At 45.8% G+C, this 20,320-nt stretch overlaps 1 protein-coding gene across 1 annotated transcript in view; it reads right to left on the minus strand.

The window, feature by feature from the left end:
- The window catches only part of PGM1 (phosphoglucomutase 1), a 61,863-nt gene extending 41,792 nt beyond the window's left edge, over positions 1–20,071 (minus strand). The window contains exon 1 of the mRNA XM_032361693.1: positions 19,580–20,071. Within this exon, the coding sequence (XP_032217584.1) occupies positions 19,580–19,825 (246 nt within the window). The 5' untranslated portion in view covers positions 19,826–20,071. The remainder of the gene's footprint in view (positions 1–19,579) is intronic.
- Between the last annotated feature and the right edge of the window lie 249 nt (positions 20,072–20,320).

A 20,320-nucleotide genomic window follows, 5' to 3' on the forward strand; every position in this document is an offset into this window, starting at 1 on the left:
CAGAGCTGGTACAGAATGCCACTTAGTATACAAGTAAGTACCACTTACTAGTTGGGTGACCCGGGGCAAAATACCCAACTTCTTGGGGCCCTCACTCTCTCATCTTTAAAATGGAGACTGAAAATAATACCTATTGAGATTTATGGTGATCATTTTGCACAAATATATAACACAAATATCATATCATTATGCTGTTCACCTGAGAGTAATATGTTACATGTCAATTATACGTCAATTTAAACAATGCATCCTTTAAGGAGACTTAAAGAAAGAAAATAGTACATACAGCATGGTTTATCTTATAAAGACACAATGAGTTAATAAATTGAAAGAACTCAGCATTGCAGGTTCTGTTGCCTTGTGAGCCCTACATAAGCCTTAGCTTTTATTACTACTCTGAATCAATCTGAAACTATGCAGCTGTGTTTCATACCTATCTACGGGTATATGTGTTTTAACAGAGTTAGGAAATGTCCCTTAAAGAAAAAGAGAAATTGTATTAAACTATAAAGAAGGTACAAGGTCTGAAGAATTCCAAGGGCTGGAAGGCTTAGAGCTGTGCAGAGTCTCAGGCTCAAAAAGACTCCTGGAGCATATTTTGAAATGAAAAATAAAATAGTTGCATCAGAGCGTGCACGTCCTTCAGCATCTGTCCCGTCTGCTGTCCATCTGTTTATCCACCCGTGCAGCCAGCAGTTACTACAAAGACTGACTTGCTGCATTCATTTCACCAAACACTATGGACCATGGGAAGAGGACAGACTCAAGTTGTCATGGAGCTTTTGGTCTAAAGAGAGAGGTAAGTCAACATATTTAGAAGAGAAAAAGTGGAGTAAGAAGTGCTAATCTGGGAACTCAAGAGAGAGAGATGAGCTCCTAGAGGTGAGAGAGAAGGTAAGGAAGGCATTCCTCACCTCCACAAATGCATTCTTAATTCATGTGGCTAAAACCAAAAACAGATCTTTGAAGATGCAAGGGGCTTAGGAGGCTTTTTCCTACATACCGCACTTGTGAGAAGGGCTCCTGTTTTATCAGGAATTACCAATATTCGATCATTTTGACCTATAAAAACAGAAACTTACATGGTTCACAAAGAATTTTTATAGGTATCTTCTGTTTCCTTTTTGGAGTATCTTCAAGAAAATTTTCATTTAACTCCCTTAAGAATATTCATTCAGTGCTAACAGAGTATTTGCCCATATTCTGGCTATCACCAGAAATATGTCTGAAAACCCCTTGGGTTAAAAAAAAAAAAAAAAAAAGTAAAAGAATTAATTAAATAATCTAAAAAGTGGATCTAAAAATTTGATGTTCAAATCACTTGTGGTTGTATGTTTCCCTCTTGTGGTAGGAAATGGAAAAACAGTCAAGATTCTCATGACCTTACAAGGGGGCGTGCTAGCGGCATCACACAACCCAGGGACCAGGGGGCCCCACTCACCCCAAATACAATGGGAATCATGCCCCCTAGAGTTTTGTTGCAGACAGTGGTTGGCCCTCTATCACATAATTAAAATACAAAGCGATTTCTGGATTTTTATATGGTGAGGTCGTTCTCTGTCTCATTATTAAGGATTTTTTCAACTGCAAGGCCTGACCAAACTAGGATGTCCAGGTATAAAGGAAGTGAATGAAGGTGGCCACAAACAGTGGATGTCTTTCTCTGTGGAATCTTTGTGAGCCTAAGTTCTGCGAAATAAGGGTAGTAAAGCTTCCTATAAAAATTCTGACAGTATATGAGAAAAGGCATACTACCAAAATCAGAAAGACATGTTGATAAGGACTGATCACATCCTTCTAACCCAGCCTCTGATCTCTAGAGCAGGTTAGACCAGGCAGGAAACAACCAATGCTACCTAGGTAGGACTGGGTCATGGAATGTACAACAGGCAGGGAAAAGGTGGGGGAAAGGAAACTGCGGCCCCTGCTCTCACCAGAGGGCTTTGGAGGCAGATAGGCCTGGGTCTGAATCCTGCCTTTGCCACCTCTGGCTGTGTATGGCCTTCCTGGCCTCAGTTTTCTTATTTGTAAAATAGATGCAATGACACCTGCTTTTAAGGTTGTTGCATGTGGAAAATAACCACAGTAGGTCTGTATGTTGGGCAATGTTCCAAGGGCTTTATAAGCATCAACCCATTAGATCTCTACAACAGCACTGTAAAATCAATGCTATCATTCTCAGCACCATCTTAAGGACAAGGACACCTAGGGATACTGATGATACTGATTTATCATCTGCCCAAGGCCAATTAGCTGGGAAACTGTGGAGCTGGGTTTGAACACAGGCAATCTGGTTCCAGAGCCCACACTCAGCCATCGTGCTGTGCTGCTTCTTACCATAGTATATAGCCATGTAAATGGCAAATAATCAATAGCTTTTTTAAAAACAGCAATCTATGGGGCGTCTGGGTGGCTCAGTTGGTTAAGCACCTGCCTTTGCTTTGGGTCATGATCCAGAGTCCTGGGATCAAGCCCCACATCCGGCTGGCTCCCTGATCAGTGGAGAGCCTGCTTCTCCCCTCTCCCCCCACCCCAGCTATGTTCTCTCACTATCTCAAATAAATAAATAAAATCTTAAAAAAAAAAATTTGTCTAGCCTGGGGCACCTGGGTGGCTCAGTCAGTTAGGTACCCAACTCCTGATTTCAGCTCAGGTCACATCTCAGGGTCATGGGATCACTGGGGAGTCTCCTTGAAATTCTCTCTCCCCTGCCCCCTCTACCTCTCCCCTCACCCCACTTGTGCATGCTCTCTTTCTCCCTCAAGCCTACCTCTAGGAATAAAGCACAGTGGAAATCTGGGTTTGATCCCAACTCTGGATAATTTTTAATATCTTAGGGATCTTGGGCAAATCACTTACCTTCTTTTTCCTCAACTGTGAAACAGGAGTCTAAATACCAGTGTTTTCAGAGTTGTTGAAAAGATGAAATGAGATGGTATAAAGAGCATACAGCCCAGTGCAGAGCAGTACACACAGGTTCTCATGCAGGGTTTTTGTTTTTTTTTTTTTTAAGATTTTATTATTTACTTGACAGACGAAGAGAGAGAGTGAGCACACAAACTGGGGGAGTGGGAGAGGGCAAGGCAGGGTGCCGTGCTGCACAGGGAGCCCGATGCGGGTCTCAGTCCTAGGACCCTGGGATCATGACCTGAGCCGAAGGTAGATGCTTAACTGACTGAGCCACCCAGGCGCCCCTCATGCAGGCTTAAAAACAGCCTAGAGAGGCAGGTAATCTCACTGTTCCCATTTTACAGAAGAGGACACTGAGGCTGAGAGAAGTGAACGACTTGCTCCACGACTTGCAACTAATCAATTGGAAAGGCAGGTTTCAATACCAGTTTTAATGCCAAAGCTCCTGCTTAAGCTGTCTGGCTCCTTTGGGTGACCAAGCATATTTGAATTTAAAGAAAATGAAGAGGAAATGGGTACCAGGTGCCTGTCAAAGGGATATGGCCCACGTGCAAAGTAAAAGAGCTTTGGTGGTCTGCACAACCCCCTGCACTTGATGGACAGAGCACAGGTTGTGGGTTGAAAATGCCTCCTCTCCCCCCAAAAAGTTATGTTGAATTCCTAACCCCAGATGTGTGTGAATATGACCTTATTTGAAAAAAAGAGTCTCTGCAGATGTGATCAAATTAAGAGGAGGTTATACTAGATTAGAGTAAATCCAATGACTGGTGTCTTCATACAGGGTGTAGAGATCCAGGGACAGAGGCACAGGGGGAAGAAAAGCAAGTGAGGTCAGAAGCAGAGACGGGAGCCCTGCTCACGGGTGACTATGGCCACCCCCACAGCTGGAAGAGGTAGGGGAGGATTCCTTGGAACCTTCAGAGGGAACATGGCCCCTCTGTAAGCCTCTAGGACTGTGAGAAAATAAATCTCTGTCATTTTAAGCCACACCGTTTGTTGTATTTGGTTGTAGCAGCCCTGTGAAACTAATATTAGAAAAATTTTAATATAAATAAATATAATTTTTTTTTAAAGGCAAGCCCAGCTCCAGAGACAGCGGATCCCCCCGCAGCAGGGTGGCTGGTCTGAGCCAGAGGTCCTTGGCTAGACCTCTCCCCACAGGTACCCCTATTCTTTGCCTCAGGGTGCTTAGTTCTTACCACTAAATAACACAGGACGCACCATGGTTTGGTATATACGAACAAGCCTCTGCTCTCGCTCGGCGAAGAGGGGAAAGCACATTTTGTAACCTTGGTACCTGGAATGAAGGGGGACACTCGCTAAATATTTGAAGGTTGCACTGTTGAAGTAAGAGCGGTCTATGACCTCTGCGGCTAGGGTTTCTGATCACAAAGGTGAGCTTTTCCAGGCAGTTGCCCAGTAGGTCTCCTGTCCTGAGACCGACCTCAACTATAAAATTACTCCCAGCATCAGACGACTTCCCAAACCATAAGGCATCCACACTAGAGCACACTCCGCTGAATACTGGCACTTTAGGTAATTTCTATAGCACACAGACTCATGCAAAAGCAATCGGGAACAGAGCTAGAAATTGCAGTAGTGAAAGGAGCAGAGCTGGTTAGTCTGTGAGGTTGAGGCCCAACACTTGGGCTGCTTCCAAGAGGAGCCCCGGATCACTGCAGGCAGAGAGACACAGAGAGGAGCTCGTACCCAGAAGCCAACTTCAGTGTGGGGGAAAAAAAGGTGAGAGAGAGACTAAAGCTAACAAGAGAAAAAGAGGCCCACCCAGCATCTCAGCCCTTCCCCTAATGGTCCTTCTACTAGTATCTGTAGGAAGAAGCACAGCTCCATTGCATGTCTAATTTTTTTTTTTAAATAAATTTTGGTGCTTTAACTGAGTGGACTGTGCATCACACATTCTACAACATGGATTTAGATCAACCAAGCCAAGGGAAAAGACCTGCCATGATGAAAACAGCCGGTCACATATGGACCATTGTAGGCCCTATATTCTGGTTAAAGACAAGTCAGTAAACAGAGCTTTGATGCATTACTGGACAAATCCTGTGGCCCAGTCCTCCTTATAAATAGCTTTTTAGCTTTGCTAACCTAAGTCTCCATCCATGATTCTCCCTTCCTACCAGAGTCACAAGACAATACTTAGGCAGCGTCTTAGGCTGGCCTGTGTGTAAAAGCAAGCATGGGGCATTAAGGACCTGAGTGGTGATAACTCACCACTGGCTACCTGGCCACCTCCTCCCTTCCTGCACAACAGGAGTTAGGAAGACTTCTATTTTAATGTCTAAGCCTGTGGGCTTTCCACAATGGCCTCCTTGTTTTCCCCATACTCCATTACGTGGAACATCCCCGCCGTTTCCTGGCTTCCTTTTCTTCATCCTTTAAGACCTGACTCGAACGCATCTCCCCTGGAAGCTTCCCCCAACTGCTTCTCCAAGCCCCCTTCCCTAGGGCTCCCAATGGCACCCTAAAGGAGGCGCCTGTCACCTGTTGTAAGGCCCACTGGACAGTGAGCTCCATGGGGTGCTGAGACTGTCCCGATGCGCTCGTGGACACCTCATGCACAGCACAATACTGAGCAACGATGGGAAACTCAGCAAATGTCTCAGGGATGGAAGCAGCCCCTCAAGTACTATTCGGGAGAAGCTGCCAGAGCCAGTAGATCCAACCGTTCACTAGTACGGCTACGTGGAATCAATCCCTGAGAGGGAGACGTGGTGTGCAGACACCCAACGCTGTGATGGGCACTTGAGCTACTTGGGGACAGCTTTGCTTATCTGGGGTTATTCAGGTTATTCTGGGTTCTTTGGGTTACTTGGGCTGGTGGCCGTGTTCTTTTGAGATGAGATAACTAAGTAGCAGACTGATAATATATTACTGAAAGCCTCAAGTTCTGTAGAACTGGTCCCCCGGCCCCTCCACCCCTCAGGCCCTGTGCAGGAAACACTTACTCTCTGTAAGAAAGACATTTCTGTTCTGAAATTTATAGACCAACGGGTGTGAAGCATCTTGATAGGTCATTGACAAAGCTGAGAAGTAAAACTGAGAAGGTGGGAGCCAGCTGGGGGACCCTTAGCAAAGAGAAGTTTAAGGTGTCTGTATTTCCCATCAAAATCCCCACTAGCAACAAGCTTACGACTATATGTGAGGAAGCATTCCACCAGGTGACTTCCAACACGTACCTTATTATTTCCTAAACATACCTCTATGATATATTGTATTAATTTTATACATGAGTTTTTAAAAAGAGTTCAGTTTTGCCCCAGATTAAACTGCTAATAACCAGCATATCCAAGAATCAAATTCAAGTCTGTCTGATATCAAAAGCTATGCTGCCACCAAATTCAAATGCAAAAGAGGTCATTCTGATAACCACTAAGATCCTTAAAGTGGACTAATAGCTGTACTTTCTGGTTATTGGTTAGCACATCTGGGTTTGGACTTTGAGAGATGCTGGATAAAATTGCATGTGGAGATTTGTTTTGGCAGGAGGCATACATCAGACCAGTGGGGTGACTTTCCTGAAGCAAGAGTGGAATTTCCAAACAACCATCATAATGCACGTCTAGGTTGCCTCTTAGAGTTCCGGAAACCTTTGGGTGCTCATTATTTAATCCTCACAAAACTCACTGATGGGACAGATATTAGAATTAATCCCATTTTACAAATGAGAAAATTGAGCTTTGCATCGGTTAAGCAGGGTTCCATGATACTGTATTGTAAGTTAGTTGTACAACTGACATTTGCACTGAAATCTTCTATTCCAACCCATCACTGGGCACTGAAGTCATTTGGTAAGATTCAGGGAGCCACAATGGGGCACCTGGGTGGCTCAGTGGGTTAAGCCTCTGCCTTCAGCTCAGGTCATGATCCCAGGGTTCTGGGATCGGGCCCCATGTCGGGCTCTCTGCTCGGCGGGGAGCCTGCTTCCCTTCCTCTCTCTCTGCCTGCCTCTCTGCCTACTTGTGATCTCTGTTCGTCAAATAAATAAATAAAATCTTAAAAAAAAAAAAAAAGATTCAGGGAGCCACCATGTGACCTGTCTTCCATCTGACATTAGGTCAGAAGTCTACAGAAGCACTATGGATTATGGGCTTCTGGAATCTTCTCAGCAATTATTTCCAGCAGCAGACTTTTAAATCAAACAATGAAGGTATTAGCCATATGCATTAAACCAGAGACTGCTCCCTGACTTCCTCCTTACTTCACTCTCAGCTGAGGTCTCCCTCATGGGAGAAGGCATCCTTGTTCTCCCCTCCCTGCTCAAGATGGAGCTGGTTGCTCATCTGTGTGTTTAAAGATTCCCCGAACTTCTCTTCAGACAGCTGAAAGTGGACTGAATGGTAGCCATTGCCACCCTTTCCTCGCAAAGATATGTCCACCTGGAACCTGTGAATGTGACCTTGGAGATTAATGAAGGATCTCGAGCTGAAACCATCATGAATTATCTGGGTGGTCCCTAAATCCAGTAACAAGTATCCTTAAAATAGACGGAAGAGAAGACAGACACATGTGAAGGCAGGGGCCGAGACTGGGGTGATGCAGCCATACACACGTAGGACACATGGAGCCACCAAACTCTGAAAGAGGAAGGAAGGACTGCCTCATAACTCCAACAAGGTCAAGGTCTCAACTCAATGAGCCTGTGAGGGACAGTCACAGCAACTCTGCCTTGCAGATCGAATTCAAGGGATAATATATGGCTAGAGATAGAGTAAGACTTCTGTGTGGAAGGTATGGTGGCAACACACAAAAGACCCACCCTCCACCCTCCTTGGCATTTGGAAGAACCATAATGATTAGAACTACCCAAATCTTCCATTTACTAAAAACAATGTAAGCACTTCATGAATTCTGCTCCATCCTCACATGGACATTTCAAGGCAGGTATTATTATTATTACTTTTTTTTTTTTAAAGATTTTATTTATTTTATTTGACAGAGAGGGAGATCACAAGTAGGCAGAGAGGCAGGCAGAGACAGAGAGGGAAGCAGGCTCCCTGCTGAGCAGAGAGCCCGATTCAGGGCTCGATCCCAGGACACTGAGATCATGACCTGAGCCGAAGGCAGTGGCTTAATCCACTGAGCCACCCAGGCGCCCCTATTATTACTTTTTTTATACCAAATCTACACATGGGGGAGCTGGCTATATGGGGAACTGTGTGATCATGTTTGTCTCGTGGATTTGACTACACAGGGTTTGGTGCCAACTCGTGGCCCAGCTCAGAGAGGCAGTCTGGCTTTTGGAGCAGGTGCCAACCTTACTCCCAATTCCAGTTGAGTTTCCCACATTTATTTCCCTTTTGCTTCATTTTTAAACATACTTCATTTCATTCTGCTCCACAGAACGCATTGCTCACAGTCCCCATGAGGCAGTGTAACACAACAGCTTTACGACTAAAGCAAAAGATCCTTCCCCAGCCCCACCCAGGTATGCCATCCCAGCTCCATCTTCTAGCCTCTGTGCAACCCTGAACAAGCCCTTGGAGTCAGGTGGGTGCAAGTTTAACATCTAGGTTTCTGGTTTCTGTGGCTTGGCACTGACAAGACTCTCATCCCAGGTCGGAGCCATTTTGTCTTGTGTTTTAACAAACCTTCTCATGGTGCATGATTTCTAAATGCCTAACCAAAGCATGTTTAGATGTCTACCAGAGTGGAAGAGTACCATATCCCCAGGCCAACATGGGCATCTACACAAGGAGAGCAGAATGCCAGAACCTCCCTCAGCATGAACCGCCTTTTTTTTTTTTTTAATTAATTAATTAATTTATTTATTTATTTATTTTTAATAATTTTTTTTAAAGATTTTATTTATTTATTTGTCAGAGAGAGAGCGAGTGAGAGCAAGCACAGGCAGACAGAGTGGCAGGCAGAGTCAGAGGGAGAAGCAGGCTCCCTGCGGAACAAGGAGCCCGATGTGGGACTCGATCCCATGACGCTGGGATGATGACCTGAGCTGAAGGCAGCTGCTTAACCAACTGAGCCACCCAGGCGTCCCTTTTAAATTTATTTAACAGAGAGAGAGACATCACAAGTAGGCAGAGAGGCAGGCAGAGGGGGAGGGGGAGGCAGGCTCCCTGCTGAGCAGAGAGCCCGATGTGGGGCTCGATCCCAGGACCCTGAGACCATGACCTGAGCCGAAGGCAGAGGCTTAACCCACTGAGCCACCCAGGTGCCCCCATGACATTTTCTCGGCAGGGCAGCACGAAATATGGCAACTCATTTTAAACAGTTATGCTGGAGTATTTTCATTTAAATTAATGCTATCTCCTTCAAAACAATCATCTTGGGAAGCAACATATTTATTCAAACAGCGCTCACACTGTACTAACATTTCTGGAACTCTTTCTCAGCAACTGTCTTAACAGTCTGTGGCACTTCCTTTGAAAGTCTTCAGTCATAACAAATTTCATCCTCTGAGAATAGATTTGAACTTTGGAAAGAGACAAAAATTGGTTGGAGCCATGTCTAATGAATAAAGTGGGTGATCAAATCTTGTTACATCGTTTTAGGTGAAAAATGAGGCATGACTATAAAATAATGTGACTGGTTTTCCTAGGTGACCCATAAACCGACTAGCTGAAAAATAATTCCCATAGAGGAGTTTCAAAATGCTTTGAGCACTAGACGCATCACTGGAATAAGTGTACGGTTCCCAGAGTGGTGATTTGGCAGGGTACAAAACTAATTTGGATATATAAGTTCAAATATGTTTGTAAAAAAAAGAAATCTGATTGCTTACACTCATGAAAATGAAGAAGCTATTCTCCTGGAGAAATTTCTCCTCCTTTTTTTTTTTTTTTTTTTTTTTTTTTTTGACAGCCTGGTCTGCTTTGGACAAGGGAATCTGCTGAGAAAAACCTAGTGGTGATTTTCATTTTTTGTGTCAGTCCTCCCCCAACCAACCAAAGGCTCCTTGAGAAAGGGGTCATCTTCATCTCTGTGTCTCCAGTGCTCAGCACAGCACACACACATGGGACACTAATTCCACTGTTCTGGATACAAACGCTTTGACTCTGCTTCTCGGCCTCTTGGGACTTCCCTTGCTAAATGTAACTTCTGCCTAGCAACCGAAACTGGGCCATGTAAAACCCACCCACACAAATTTACAGAGACCTAAGATATACAAGTGGTTGCTTAGGGCCAAAAGCATAAGGAAATAAGAGGGATTGACTGCTAATACACAGGCTTCCCTTCGGGTCATAGAAATATTCTAAAATTAGATTGTGGTGATAGTTGCACAAGTCTGTGAACACATTAAAAGATACTAAATTGTCCACTTTGAATGGGTGAATTGTGTGGTATGTGAATCATATCTCAATAAAGTAGTTTATTTAAAAAGCCCTCCACAATAGAAATGTTTGTGCCTTGGTTCCTTTCTAAGATGGCAGTTGGAATAAATGATAGTCAGGTTCTCTTCCAAAAATCTAGTTCCCTATATAAAATTGTTTCTGTCTTCTTCTCTAACTCTATCACTTGAAAATGACCTCGGGGTTTTCAGCAGATTTGGAAAGCATGTTTGGATGGTGAGGACTGCTGAGTGTCCCTCAACACCAGTTATCCCATTCCTTTCAATTGACACCCCCAATGTTTAGCCTGATACACAGCTCCCAGAAAAACATAGATATAACCTAGCCTCCCTTGCTGCGAGAGGAGGCCTTAGACTATGTTCTGGCACAGAAGATGTGAGTAAAATAAATGACGTACAGTTTCTGAGAAAGGTGTGCCTTCATTCCACTTCCTTCCTGTTACCTGGAATGACCCTATGCAGTAGGCAGCCATCTTAGCTCATGCAGATACAGGCAACTCATTAGGGAAGGCCAAGCAAAAAAGAAAAGAAATACAGAACCCTTTATACAACAGACCCACCACACCAGCCCAGGACTGCCCACACCCAGTCTATTACAGAAAGAGTTCTATTACTATGAACTTATATTTTGTTTAAGTAACTTATTTTGAGACTCTTTTTCACAGCCAAAGGTGTATGTTAACTAATGATACAATCTGATCTTCTGCACCAGAACAGAACCTAAAATAAGCATCATCAGCATACCTTTTATGCCATGGCAAAACTGTCACCACTGCTACCCTGGAAGGCAGACCACTGGTCAACCAAACCTGACAAATGGGAAAAATTCAAAACAGGAGCAGTTGTTGGCTGCTTCTTGCCACAATAGAGAGGAGCTCAGGCAAGGACTTGCCAATCCACAGGCAAAAATGAAGGTAAAGCTCCACTAAGGGAAATATCTTTGACTGTGGCCTGCAAACTGTGTTGCCGGAGTTCAGTAATTTGTGGCCTTGTAGAGTCGAGATGACTACTATATGTCCCCAAGCTAAGGCAGCTCTCCATGAAGCAGCAGGTGTAGAAGAATGGGCCGTGGCCTCAACTCTTTCCCAGGATTCTTTCCTAGACAATGAAAACTGACCCATCAGCAAAGATCTGATTAAGGATACTGCTTTCTTACTCAGCCTAGCTTTTCCTATCTCAAGGCAGGCATCAGTGATGGAGATGTCCGAGGAGGGACAGAGCACAGAGGCCAAAGCTAAAAGTTTTCAGGCTTGGGGCGCCTGGGTGGCCCAGTTGGTTAAGCATCTGACTCTTGATTTCGGCACAGGTCATGATCTCAGGGTCATGAGATCAAGCCCCTCGTTGGGCTCTGCACCCAGCATTGAGTCTGCTTGGGACTCTTCCTCTCTCTCAGCCTCTACCCCTCCCCTGACTCTCTCACTCTCTCTCTTGCTTGCTCTATCTCAAAATAAATAAATAAATAAAATATTTTTTAAAAATTAAGTTTTCAGGCTTAAAACCCTATCTATGTGAGAATTTTCCCTGGATTATCAGTATGCGGAATTGATCAGAATAGGCCGGAAGAAGCCTAATAAACTTTCTAAGTAATTACACAGTGAAACAAACCAAAAACTGGGTCTGCAAAAGTAACCCCTGCTTTCATACATCCACCAACTTTCATGAGCAGAAAGCAGGATACAAAAAGCTGTGCAGATCCCCCAAATTCAGAATCTACTCTGCAGTGCCCAGGACTAAGTGAGCACCAAGGACAGAGAGTAAGAGAGTCCTCCCTGAGGGCAGGGCTCCCTGTGCACCTACTCCATGGTCAGGGCAAGGAGTCTGCACTCCCTACCAGCAGCACAGTGTGAACACTATGGCTGCTGACTGCTCTATTTCTGTAACTATGGAAGTATATATATTTATTGGAGGGAACCTAAGCTGCTGCCCCAGGGGGCAGAGTGATGTATTTCATGGGTGAGAAGAAGAGTGGACACAGTTACCTGCACACCCAAAGAGATGCCCGTAGCAGAGATTTTTCTACTTGCAACTCCTTTTCTTAAGGTAACAGAACTACCCATTTTTAGCCGGCCACGTGCCTCCCAATATGAAGTCTACATTTTTGGGCCCTTCTTGCAGGTAAGTATAGAAAATCTAATCAGTGGGTTGTGAGGAGGAGTGAGGCATGCAATTTCCAGACTGTTGGGGGGGGGGGGCGGGTAACGCTCTGCTCCATCTTTTTCCTGTGCCCACTGGCAGCAATGAGGTTGAGGTTATGGCCGCCCCCCACCCCGTCCCACAGCATCCAGATGGGCAAAGGCAACACCTTTAAGACAGCAGAGCCACAGAGGAGAGGGAGGTCCTAAGGTCCTACTGCACTAGTCCTGGCCTGCGACACCTAGACGATGGCATGAGACAGAGAAAAATTTCTATTTTGTTTAATCCACTGCTGTTTTGAGTGACAACATCTTGAACTTAAGTAATTGTACAATCTTTTGACTTAAAATACAGGCTACATGGTGTACATCAAATTCACTTTGGGAGGTAGTTTAAAATGTCATCTTCTAGAGCCTCCAAATCTGAGCTACGGTGGGACACCGGGCCTTGCCAGGGAGCTCTAACAGAGATTTCAGATATGAGCCGAGGAGAAAGCCACAGGGCCCAGTGCTGCATAGTACACTGGCTGAATTATAATTGCTCTCCTTCTGGTATGTGCAGCTCTGAGTAGCAGCAGGAATGTGCAGTGCTGTGCGGAGTGAGATGGGAAAAGAGTCAGATTTAGATCAGTGAAGCTGAGAGAAAGAGAGAGACACCCTTCCCCCTACAATTCTGTTAAAATATTTTACATAACAAAGGCCATTTAGTGGCTAAGAGCTCAGCTCGAAAGAACAGTCCTGTCCATTCCTTCAACTAACCTCTTTCTGCTATGTACCCACTCCAATAAAGGGGCCTCTTTTCTGTTCACACGCTCTCCACGCTTCAAGACACAATTCAAGTTCCGTGGCTTCTTTCCCCAACAGAATGTTGTCTCCCTTATCTGCACTCAGCACTTTTTCTAATTCTGTTCTTCGCACGTGTATGTACCTCTTGTGTCTTATCTCCCCCAAAGACTGCACACTTCAGGATGGAAAAGGACAGTAACTTATTTACCCTGGTTTGTTTGTTTTTTTTTTTAAGATTTTATTTATTTGACAGAGATCACAAGCAGGCAGAGGCAGGCAGAGAGAGAGGAAGGGAAGCAGGCTCCCCACTGAGCAGAGAGCCCAATGCAGGGCTCAATCCCAGCACCCTGGGATCATGACCTGAGCTGAAAGCAGAAGCTTTAACTCACTGAGCAACTCAGGCGCCCCTTACCTTGGTATTTAATACCAACTCCCACTCAGAAAGTGTAAACGGGGGGAGAACAATCATTCATAAACCCATCATAACTAAAGGACTTTTTTTTTTTTTTTAAATAGGAGTTTTACCATATTAAAAAGTGACCCAAAGATGATCCTGTGGCAAGTCATGCTTGCCCCAAGGATATCAGGTTTCAAGTAAGGGTAGCAAGGAGCCTCTACCTAACACCAGTGACCTCAGAGTCCCCAAAACATTCTCCGTCCTACCCAATATTCTTTCATTCCCTTCTCAGAACTCTTAGCTAGAAGTATGTCCCTTCACCTGTGTTTGCAGCTGGCCTCATGAAAGTTCAGGAAAGTGATCCATCCCAAACGGGAGATAGTGAATAAGACTAAGTTCTCCAAGCCCCATGGTTTAGTGAGAACCTGAGACCATTGATCCCTGTGTCATGTATTTGATGCCCATTTCAGTGCAGGCAGTATCTGACACTAAAAGGGGATCGTCTGCTTAATGTAGGGGTTCTTAACCCAGGATCCTTAGATCCTACTGGCAAGAGGACCCTGGGTAGAACTGAATGGGGTCTGTGAGTTTGAATGACAAAGCAAACAAAATCTTTATTTAACTAATCTCTAAATGAAATTTAACATTCCCTTGAATTTTGAACTTAGGCAATAAACCACAGAATTATTATTATTATCATTACTAATACCACCTGGGCCTTTATCATCAATAGAAATCACAGATATTTTTCAGAGGTACCTTGGGTGGCTCACTCCATTAAGCATCCGACTCTTGATTTCAGCTCAGGTCATGATCTCAGGGTCCTGGAATCCACCCTCATACCAGACTCAGCAGGGGGTCCTCCCTCTGCCCCTACCCCCTGCTCTCTCTCTAATCTTCAAAAAATCACAGATATTTTCATAGCATATTATAGTTATCTCAAATATTAAGATTGCAGAGGGGATTGCAGCAGGGAACCTGCTTCTGAGCAGAGAGCCTGATGGGGGACTCGATCCCAGGACCCTGAGATCATGACCTGATCCGAAGGCAGAGGCCCAACCCCCTGAGCCACTCAGGCGCCCCGATAATTTTATTTCTAATACAACTTTTATTTCCTCTGTAATCCTTTGTATTTTATTTATTTTAAAATAAAATTATTCTGAGATGGGGTCCATAGATTAATCAAAGGAATCCAGGGCACAAGAACCTCTGTGAATTGATGAAAGAAAACCTGTCTACTCACAAGTTCTCATGAAAGCACTTATTTTATTTTGCCAAAGATAATGATGAACCATCCTTCAAAATATCCAGACATTCATTTACTTGTGAGTTCAAACTTCCCAATTCCTAAGACTGGTCATGTGTAGATCACTGGGCCCAAGAGCAATTTTTAGAGATCAGGAATTGTTTGAACTAAGTTGCCTGCACTGGTATCTGTTAGACTTCTCAGTAACCGAGGCCCATAAATTCCTTTCTCACTGTGCTAATCTGAGCTAGGTTTTTGGCCTTGAACCCAGTTGGCTTCTGAGTAACATGGAATCCCTCTATATTGGCTGGGGCCACTGGGGATAGAGGAAGGTGGGGACAGTGCCGATACCTACGATGCAGTGTTAATAACTGCATCAGGTTGGGCCTGACGAACTTGGTGTCCCCCTAGCAGCAGAAAACTAATAACAAAAAAGTTCTGCCCCAGGTCCATCATGAGGTTCCCCCACAAGGGTCATTCAGTCAGTTTCCAGGTAAGTCGAGACTGCAGGTACTTTTAAACATGTTGTTTCATTTAATCCTCACAAGAACCTCTCCGGGTGTCTCATCATTTCCAACCTTTACAGACCGGGAAGGGGGAGGTGGGCAGGGGAAGGATCAGAAATCAACTAACTTGCCCCCCAGTCTCCAACTCCTCTATTTTTATTCTTTTGTGTATAGAATTCTTCCCCTTGACAAGTCCACCTGCAATTCCAACTAGCCCTTTGAGCCTCAGTTCAGCTACCACTTTCAGTGTTCTCAGACCCCAAAAATAAACCTCTTTTTTTTTTTTTTTTAAAGATTTTATTTATTTATTTGGCAGAGAGAGATCACAAGTAGGTAGAGAGGCAGGCAGAGAGAGAGAGAGGAGGAAGCAGGCTCCCTGCTGAGCAGAGAGCCCGATGTGGGGCTCGATCCCAGGACCCTGGGATCATGACCCGAGCCAAAGGCAGCGGCTTAACCCACTGAGCCACCCAGGCGCCCCCAAAAATAAACCTCTTAAGGTTTTCTGATACCTTAGGAAACCTCTTGCTAATGGACACAAGTCAAGACACAGCACAGAAGCTCACAGGCACCGTTCAAAGCTCGGTGGCTTCATGCTGAGATGCTGAGTACAGCTCTGGGAAGGAGCTTGGTGGGGTCACTCTTGCTGCTGGGGGTGGGTCCTTGAGGCCTCTCCAATGGCTCCCTGCACACTGAAGTCTGACCTCTGCTTTCACTTTCACCTTTTTTTCATAAGAGCAAAAGTCCTTTTCAGATTTCTTTTGGTTTGCCATTTGTAAAAACAGGCATTTAACGTAGGTCATTCATAAAAGTCAAGTGGCATAAGACAAACTTCCAGAAAGCAGGGGATACCTCTATAGTCCTCCATGCTCTTCCCCCTTTCAGTACCTGGCACATACCTCCAACAGTAACACCTAATGCACTGTGCTTCTCTGTTTATTCTCATCTACTTCCCTCTACAATGTTTTTGCTGAGGGCAGGAATATTTTGTATCCTAAGTACTCAGGACAACATAGTAAATGTTTGAAGAGAATACAAGCATTGGTCACCAACTATACATTGGCTTTGAGGGCTGGAATTTGCTTATTTCATTTTTTAAGATTTTGTTTATTTATTTGTCAGAGAGAGCACAAGCAGGGGGAGCGGTGGCTGAGGGAGAAGCAGGTTCCCCCACTGAGCAGGGAGCCTGATTCTGGACTCAATCCCAGGACCCTGGGATCATGACCCAAGCAGCAAAGGCAGATGCTTAACTGACTGAGCCACCCAGGTGTCCTGGAATCTGCTTAACTTAAAGTGTATTCCTCATCCTTCACAATTCAGAGCAATTAAACAAGGACTCACCGAAAGCTACACTATCCTAGGTACTATAAATACAGATAACACCAGACCCTGTCTTAAAGAAGTTTACTTTCTAGGGGGTAGTGTCATATGTAAATATAGTTTCACTGGGATTTGATTAACTATTCTAGAGGTATCTATGAGAAAGGAAGAATTCATAGGGGAATGAAAATGGCAGAGAAAAGTTTTGGGGGAAATTTTCAGAAGATGCTATGTGAATTGATTCACACCAGAAGAGAGGAGTAGGGGGTGCCTGGGTGGCTCAGTGGGTTAAGCCTCTGCCTTCAGCTCCGGTCGTGATTCCAGGGTCCTGGAATTGAGCCCTCGAGTTGGGCTCCCTGCTCAGCGGGGAGCCTGCTTCCTCCTCTCTCTCTCTCTCTGCCCGCCTCTCTGCCTACTTGTGATCTCTGTCAAATAAATAAAATCTTTAAAAAAAAAAAAGAAAGAAAGAAAGAAAAAGAAAAGAATAGAGGAGTAGCATACTTAAATCCCTGGTATGGAGAGAGAGATATAGAGACAGGGAACAAAATCAGCGAGCAGAAAGCTGAGGACAGAAACCTAGGGAACAGCTAGGGTATACGCAGGGCAAGCAGTCCATGAAGGAACTCTCAAAAAGTGTTGAGTAGAATCAGGAGAGTGATCAAGACAAGGGAAGGAGGACTTTAAAACTGCAAAACCAGTAGTGCCAAAGGCAACAAAAGGCCAAATGAAGCCTAAAAGAGTATTCAATGGATTTAGCAACAAGAAAGTCCTTGGTAACCTCAGCAAGAGCAATTTTAATGGAGTGGTGGAGGAAGCAGAAGCCAGACTGCAGTAAAGTGGTAAGTGAATGAGTAAAAAATCAGTGTGGCCACTGGCCAAAGAGGGGAAAAGCAATAGGGTAGTAGCTGAAGGGAGATGGGGTTTTAAGAACATATATTTTTTTTAGTCCTAGCCTAATTTTTTCCTTTCCACCCCACATTCCTCCCAAATGGACAACTTTCCATTTAGACCTCTAAAATCCCCACTATGCTGTCAGCAAGCTCCTTAAGGACGATTCTTGTGTCTGAAGCATCTCTTTATTCCACACAGTTCCCTGCACATGGTATAAGTTCAATCTCTGTGGAATGAATGAATGAAATATATATTCCACACAGGTGATAAGGAATTGAAGGGCTCTACTGGAATACAGTTCACTTTCTTTCAAGGGAATTTGTGGTTGTCTGAAAACTCAAGAGCATCTTCTATCCAGAGGGTCTTGTCTCCTTGATGCTTTTAAATTTCTGACCCAGGGAGGCAGACGTAGATCGGGCCCAGAATAGAATTTACAGATGACCAGAAAAATAGATCTATAAAGATTCAAGCATCCCTTTATTCCCAGAAGCTGGAACTGGCAGGTCAATGTTAGATTCAGGGTACTGCCACGGCAGTTCCTCTTTAAGCTGCCTGGCTTCAGTTTTCTCACTGGCAACTTGAAGATGCCCATAATAGCATCGACCTCTTCAGGCCCAAGCATAAATCAGACACCGCATGTTTAGAGCTTTTCATAGTGCTTGGCAGAATGATGCTTTTATGTTAAAGATAAAGTACTACTAAAATGAATAAAAATATTACTAAAGGGAATGAGTTCCAGAAGAGTTGGGTAGAAGTCAAAGCTTATTTTATTATTTTTTAAAGATTTTATTTATTTATTAGAGAGAGACACAGCTAGAGAGGGAACACAAGCAGGAGGAGTGGGAGAGGGAGAAGCAGGCTTCCTGCTGAGCTGGGAGCTCCATGCAGGGCTCTATCCCAGGACGCTGGGACCATGACCCTAGCCGAAGGCAGACGCCCAACAACTAAGCCACCCAGGAACCCCAAAACTTATTTTAAATACAGAGAGAAAAACTCGTTAGAAAACATTTCTTAAAAAGTGAATGAATGATCAGCCCCAACTTAACTTATTTTATAAATTTACCTTTTCGTTGATCAGGTTTACTGATTACTGATTTTATTTCAGTTTACTGATCAGGTTTACTGATTTACTGATTTTATTTCAGAGTTTCACCTATCAGAGTGGACCTGCCCATAAAGTCAGTTAACGGTCCTTCGCTGGTGGGGAAAGTGGGGAGGAGACGAGCCAAGGTGTTGCATTAATTTCCTGGCCAGCCTCTAGGGCTTGCATAAGAGTACCCTTGGGTATGCAGTTTCTGTTCTATTGAAAATTCGGCTCCAGCTCCTCGATGCAACAGATCTAGAAGCACCACCGGTGCAAATACTAGACGTTTCGAAAGCTTTTGCCCCAGCAACCAGGCCGTGCAAGGGCAGGAGCTGTCCCGAAGCAAACTAGGGTGTGGGGAGCGAGACTGCAACCTCCTTAGCCCCGAGGGCCTCACGCACCAACTGGGCGGGAGCTCCCGCCACCCCGGCCCCAAGGCGTCGGGTTCCCTGCCAGTGGGAAGCGCCAGTCCCAGACGAGAATAGCAGGCAAATAGGCAAACGAGCGGGATGCGAGGGGTTCTGAGCAGGGCACAGGCCCTCTAACCTTCCCGGTTAAGGTGACTGCACCGTGATCTGAAACCAAATCTTCAGTCCCGGGAAAGATTAATGTAAATGTCAGAGGCCTCGGCAGTAGGAGGGAAGGGAAGGGGAGGGGAGGAAAGGAGGGAGGAGGAGAAAGACGGGCGGGGCAGGTGGCGGAGGGTCGGTCCTCCCAAGGTCAAGTTCCACCCGCCCGCCCCCCGGGGAGTCGACCGAGCAGCTCGGCGGAGCCCGGTGGCCGCCTTCCAGCTCACCGCGACCTCCGCGGGGCCTGCAGGTCGGGAAGCGCGAGCGCAGAGGGGCGGGGGGTGGAGACTGGGGCGGCCGCGCGCGGAAGTGGCCGGGCCGAGCGCGGCAGGGGGCGGTCGGGCGACCCGGGCCGCACGTCGCGCACGGCCCCGCGCCGGGTGCACGCCGCGGAGCAGTCGGCGCGTCCCTTACCCCGTTGGCGGCGGCGATGCGGACGATGAGCTGGATGGCCTCCTTCATGTAGAACCTGCCGTCCCCGCCCACCACCAGGGTGGCCTCCTGCCGCTGCGCCGGCTCCACGGTGGAGATGATACTCTGGATGAAATTCTCCGCGTAGTTGGTGCTGCTCTGAAACACCTTCACCCGCTTCCGCAGCCCGCTCGTGCCCGGCTTCTGGTCCGGGTACGCCTGGGTCTTAACCGTCACAATCTTCACCATGGTGGCGACTCGCTTCCTGGGGCCGGAGCTGACTCTGCTAACCGTGGGGCGGCCGGAGCTGTGGCTGCTGCTGCTCTGGGGTGAGGGTTCGGACGGGGTACGGGCCACGCCAGCTCTCTCGCCTGCGCTCGGCCCTCCTCCTTAAAGGGACAGGGGACAGGGCCCTCCCTCCGCCGCTGGCCCCACTTTTCAGGTCCCGAGAGGGGAGGGAGCGCCCACCTCCAGGCCTTAGTGCAGTGGGTGGAGCCTCTCTCATTTCCCCATCCCACCCCACCCCCGTAAGCCAATCCACTATAAAACGAAATCCGCCGCTCCTCCCCTAACTGGAAGGGCAGAAACTGGGGTAGGGGCTCTGTCCTAGGGCAAGAATTGGAGTGGGAAAATTGGGGAGTATAATGATTTCCTGTGGTTTGGCTAGAGTATCATGTGTAAATAACCTTCTGGAAACCTGTTCTGAGGGATAGAAGTGCCAGCCTTAGGTAGATTCATGACTAT

Source organism: Mustela erminea, chromosome 10, assembly GCF_009829155.1.
Source record: "Mustela erminea isolate mMusErm1 chromosome 10, mMusErm1.Pri, whole genome shotgun sequence".
NCBI classification, from domain to species: Eukaryota; Metazoa; Chordata; class Mammalia; order Carnivora; family Mustelidae; genus Mustela; species Mustela erminea.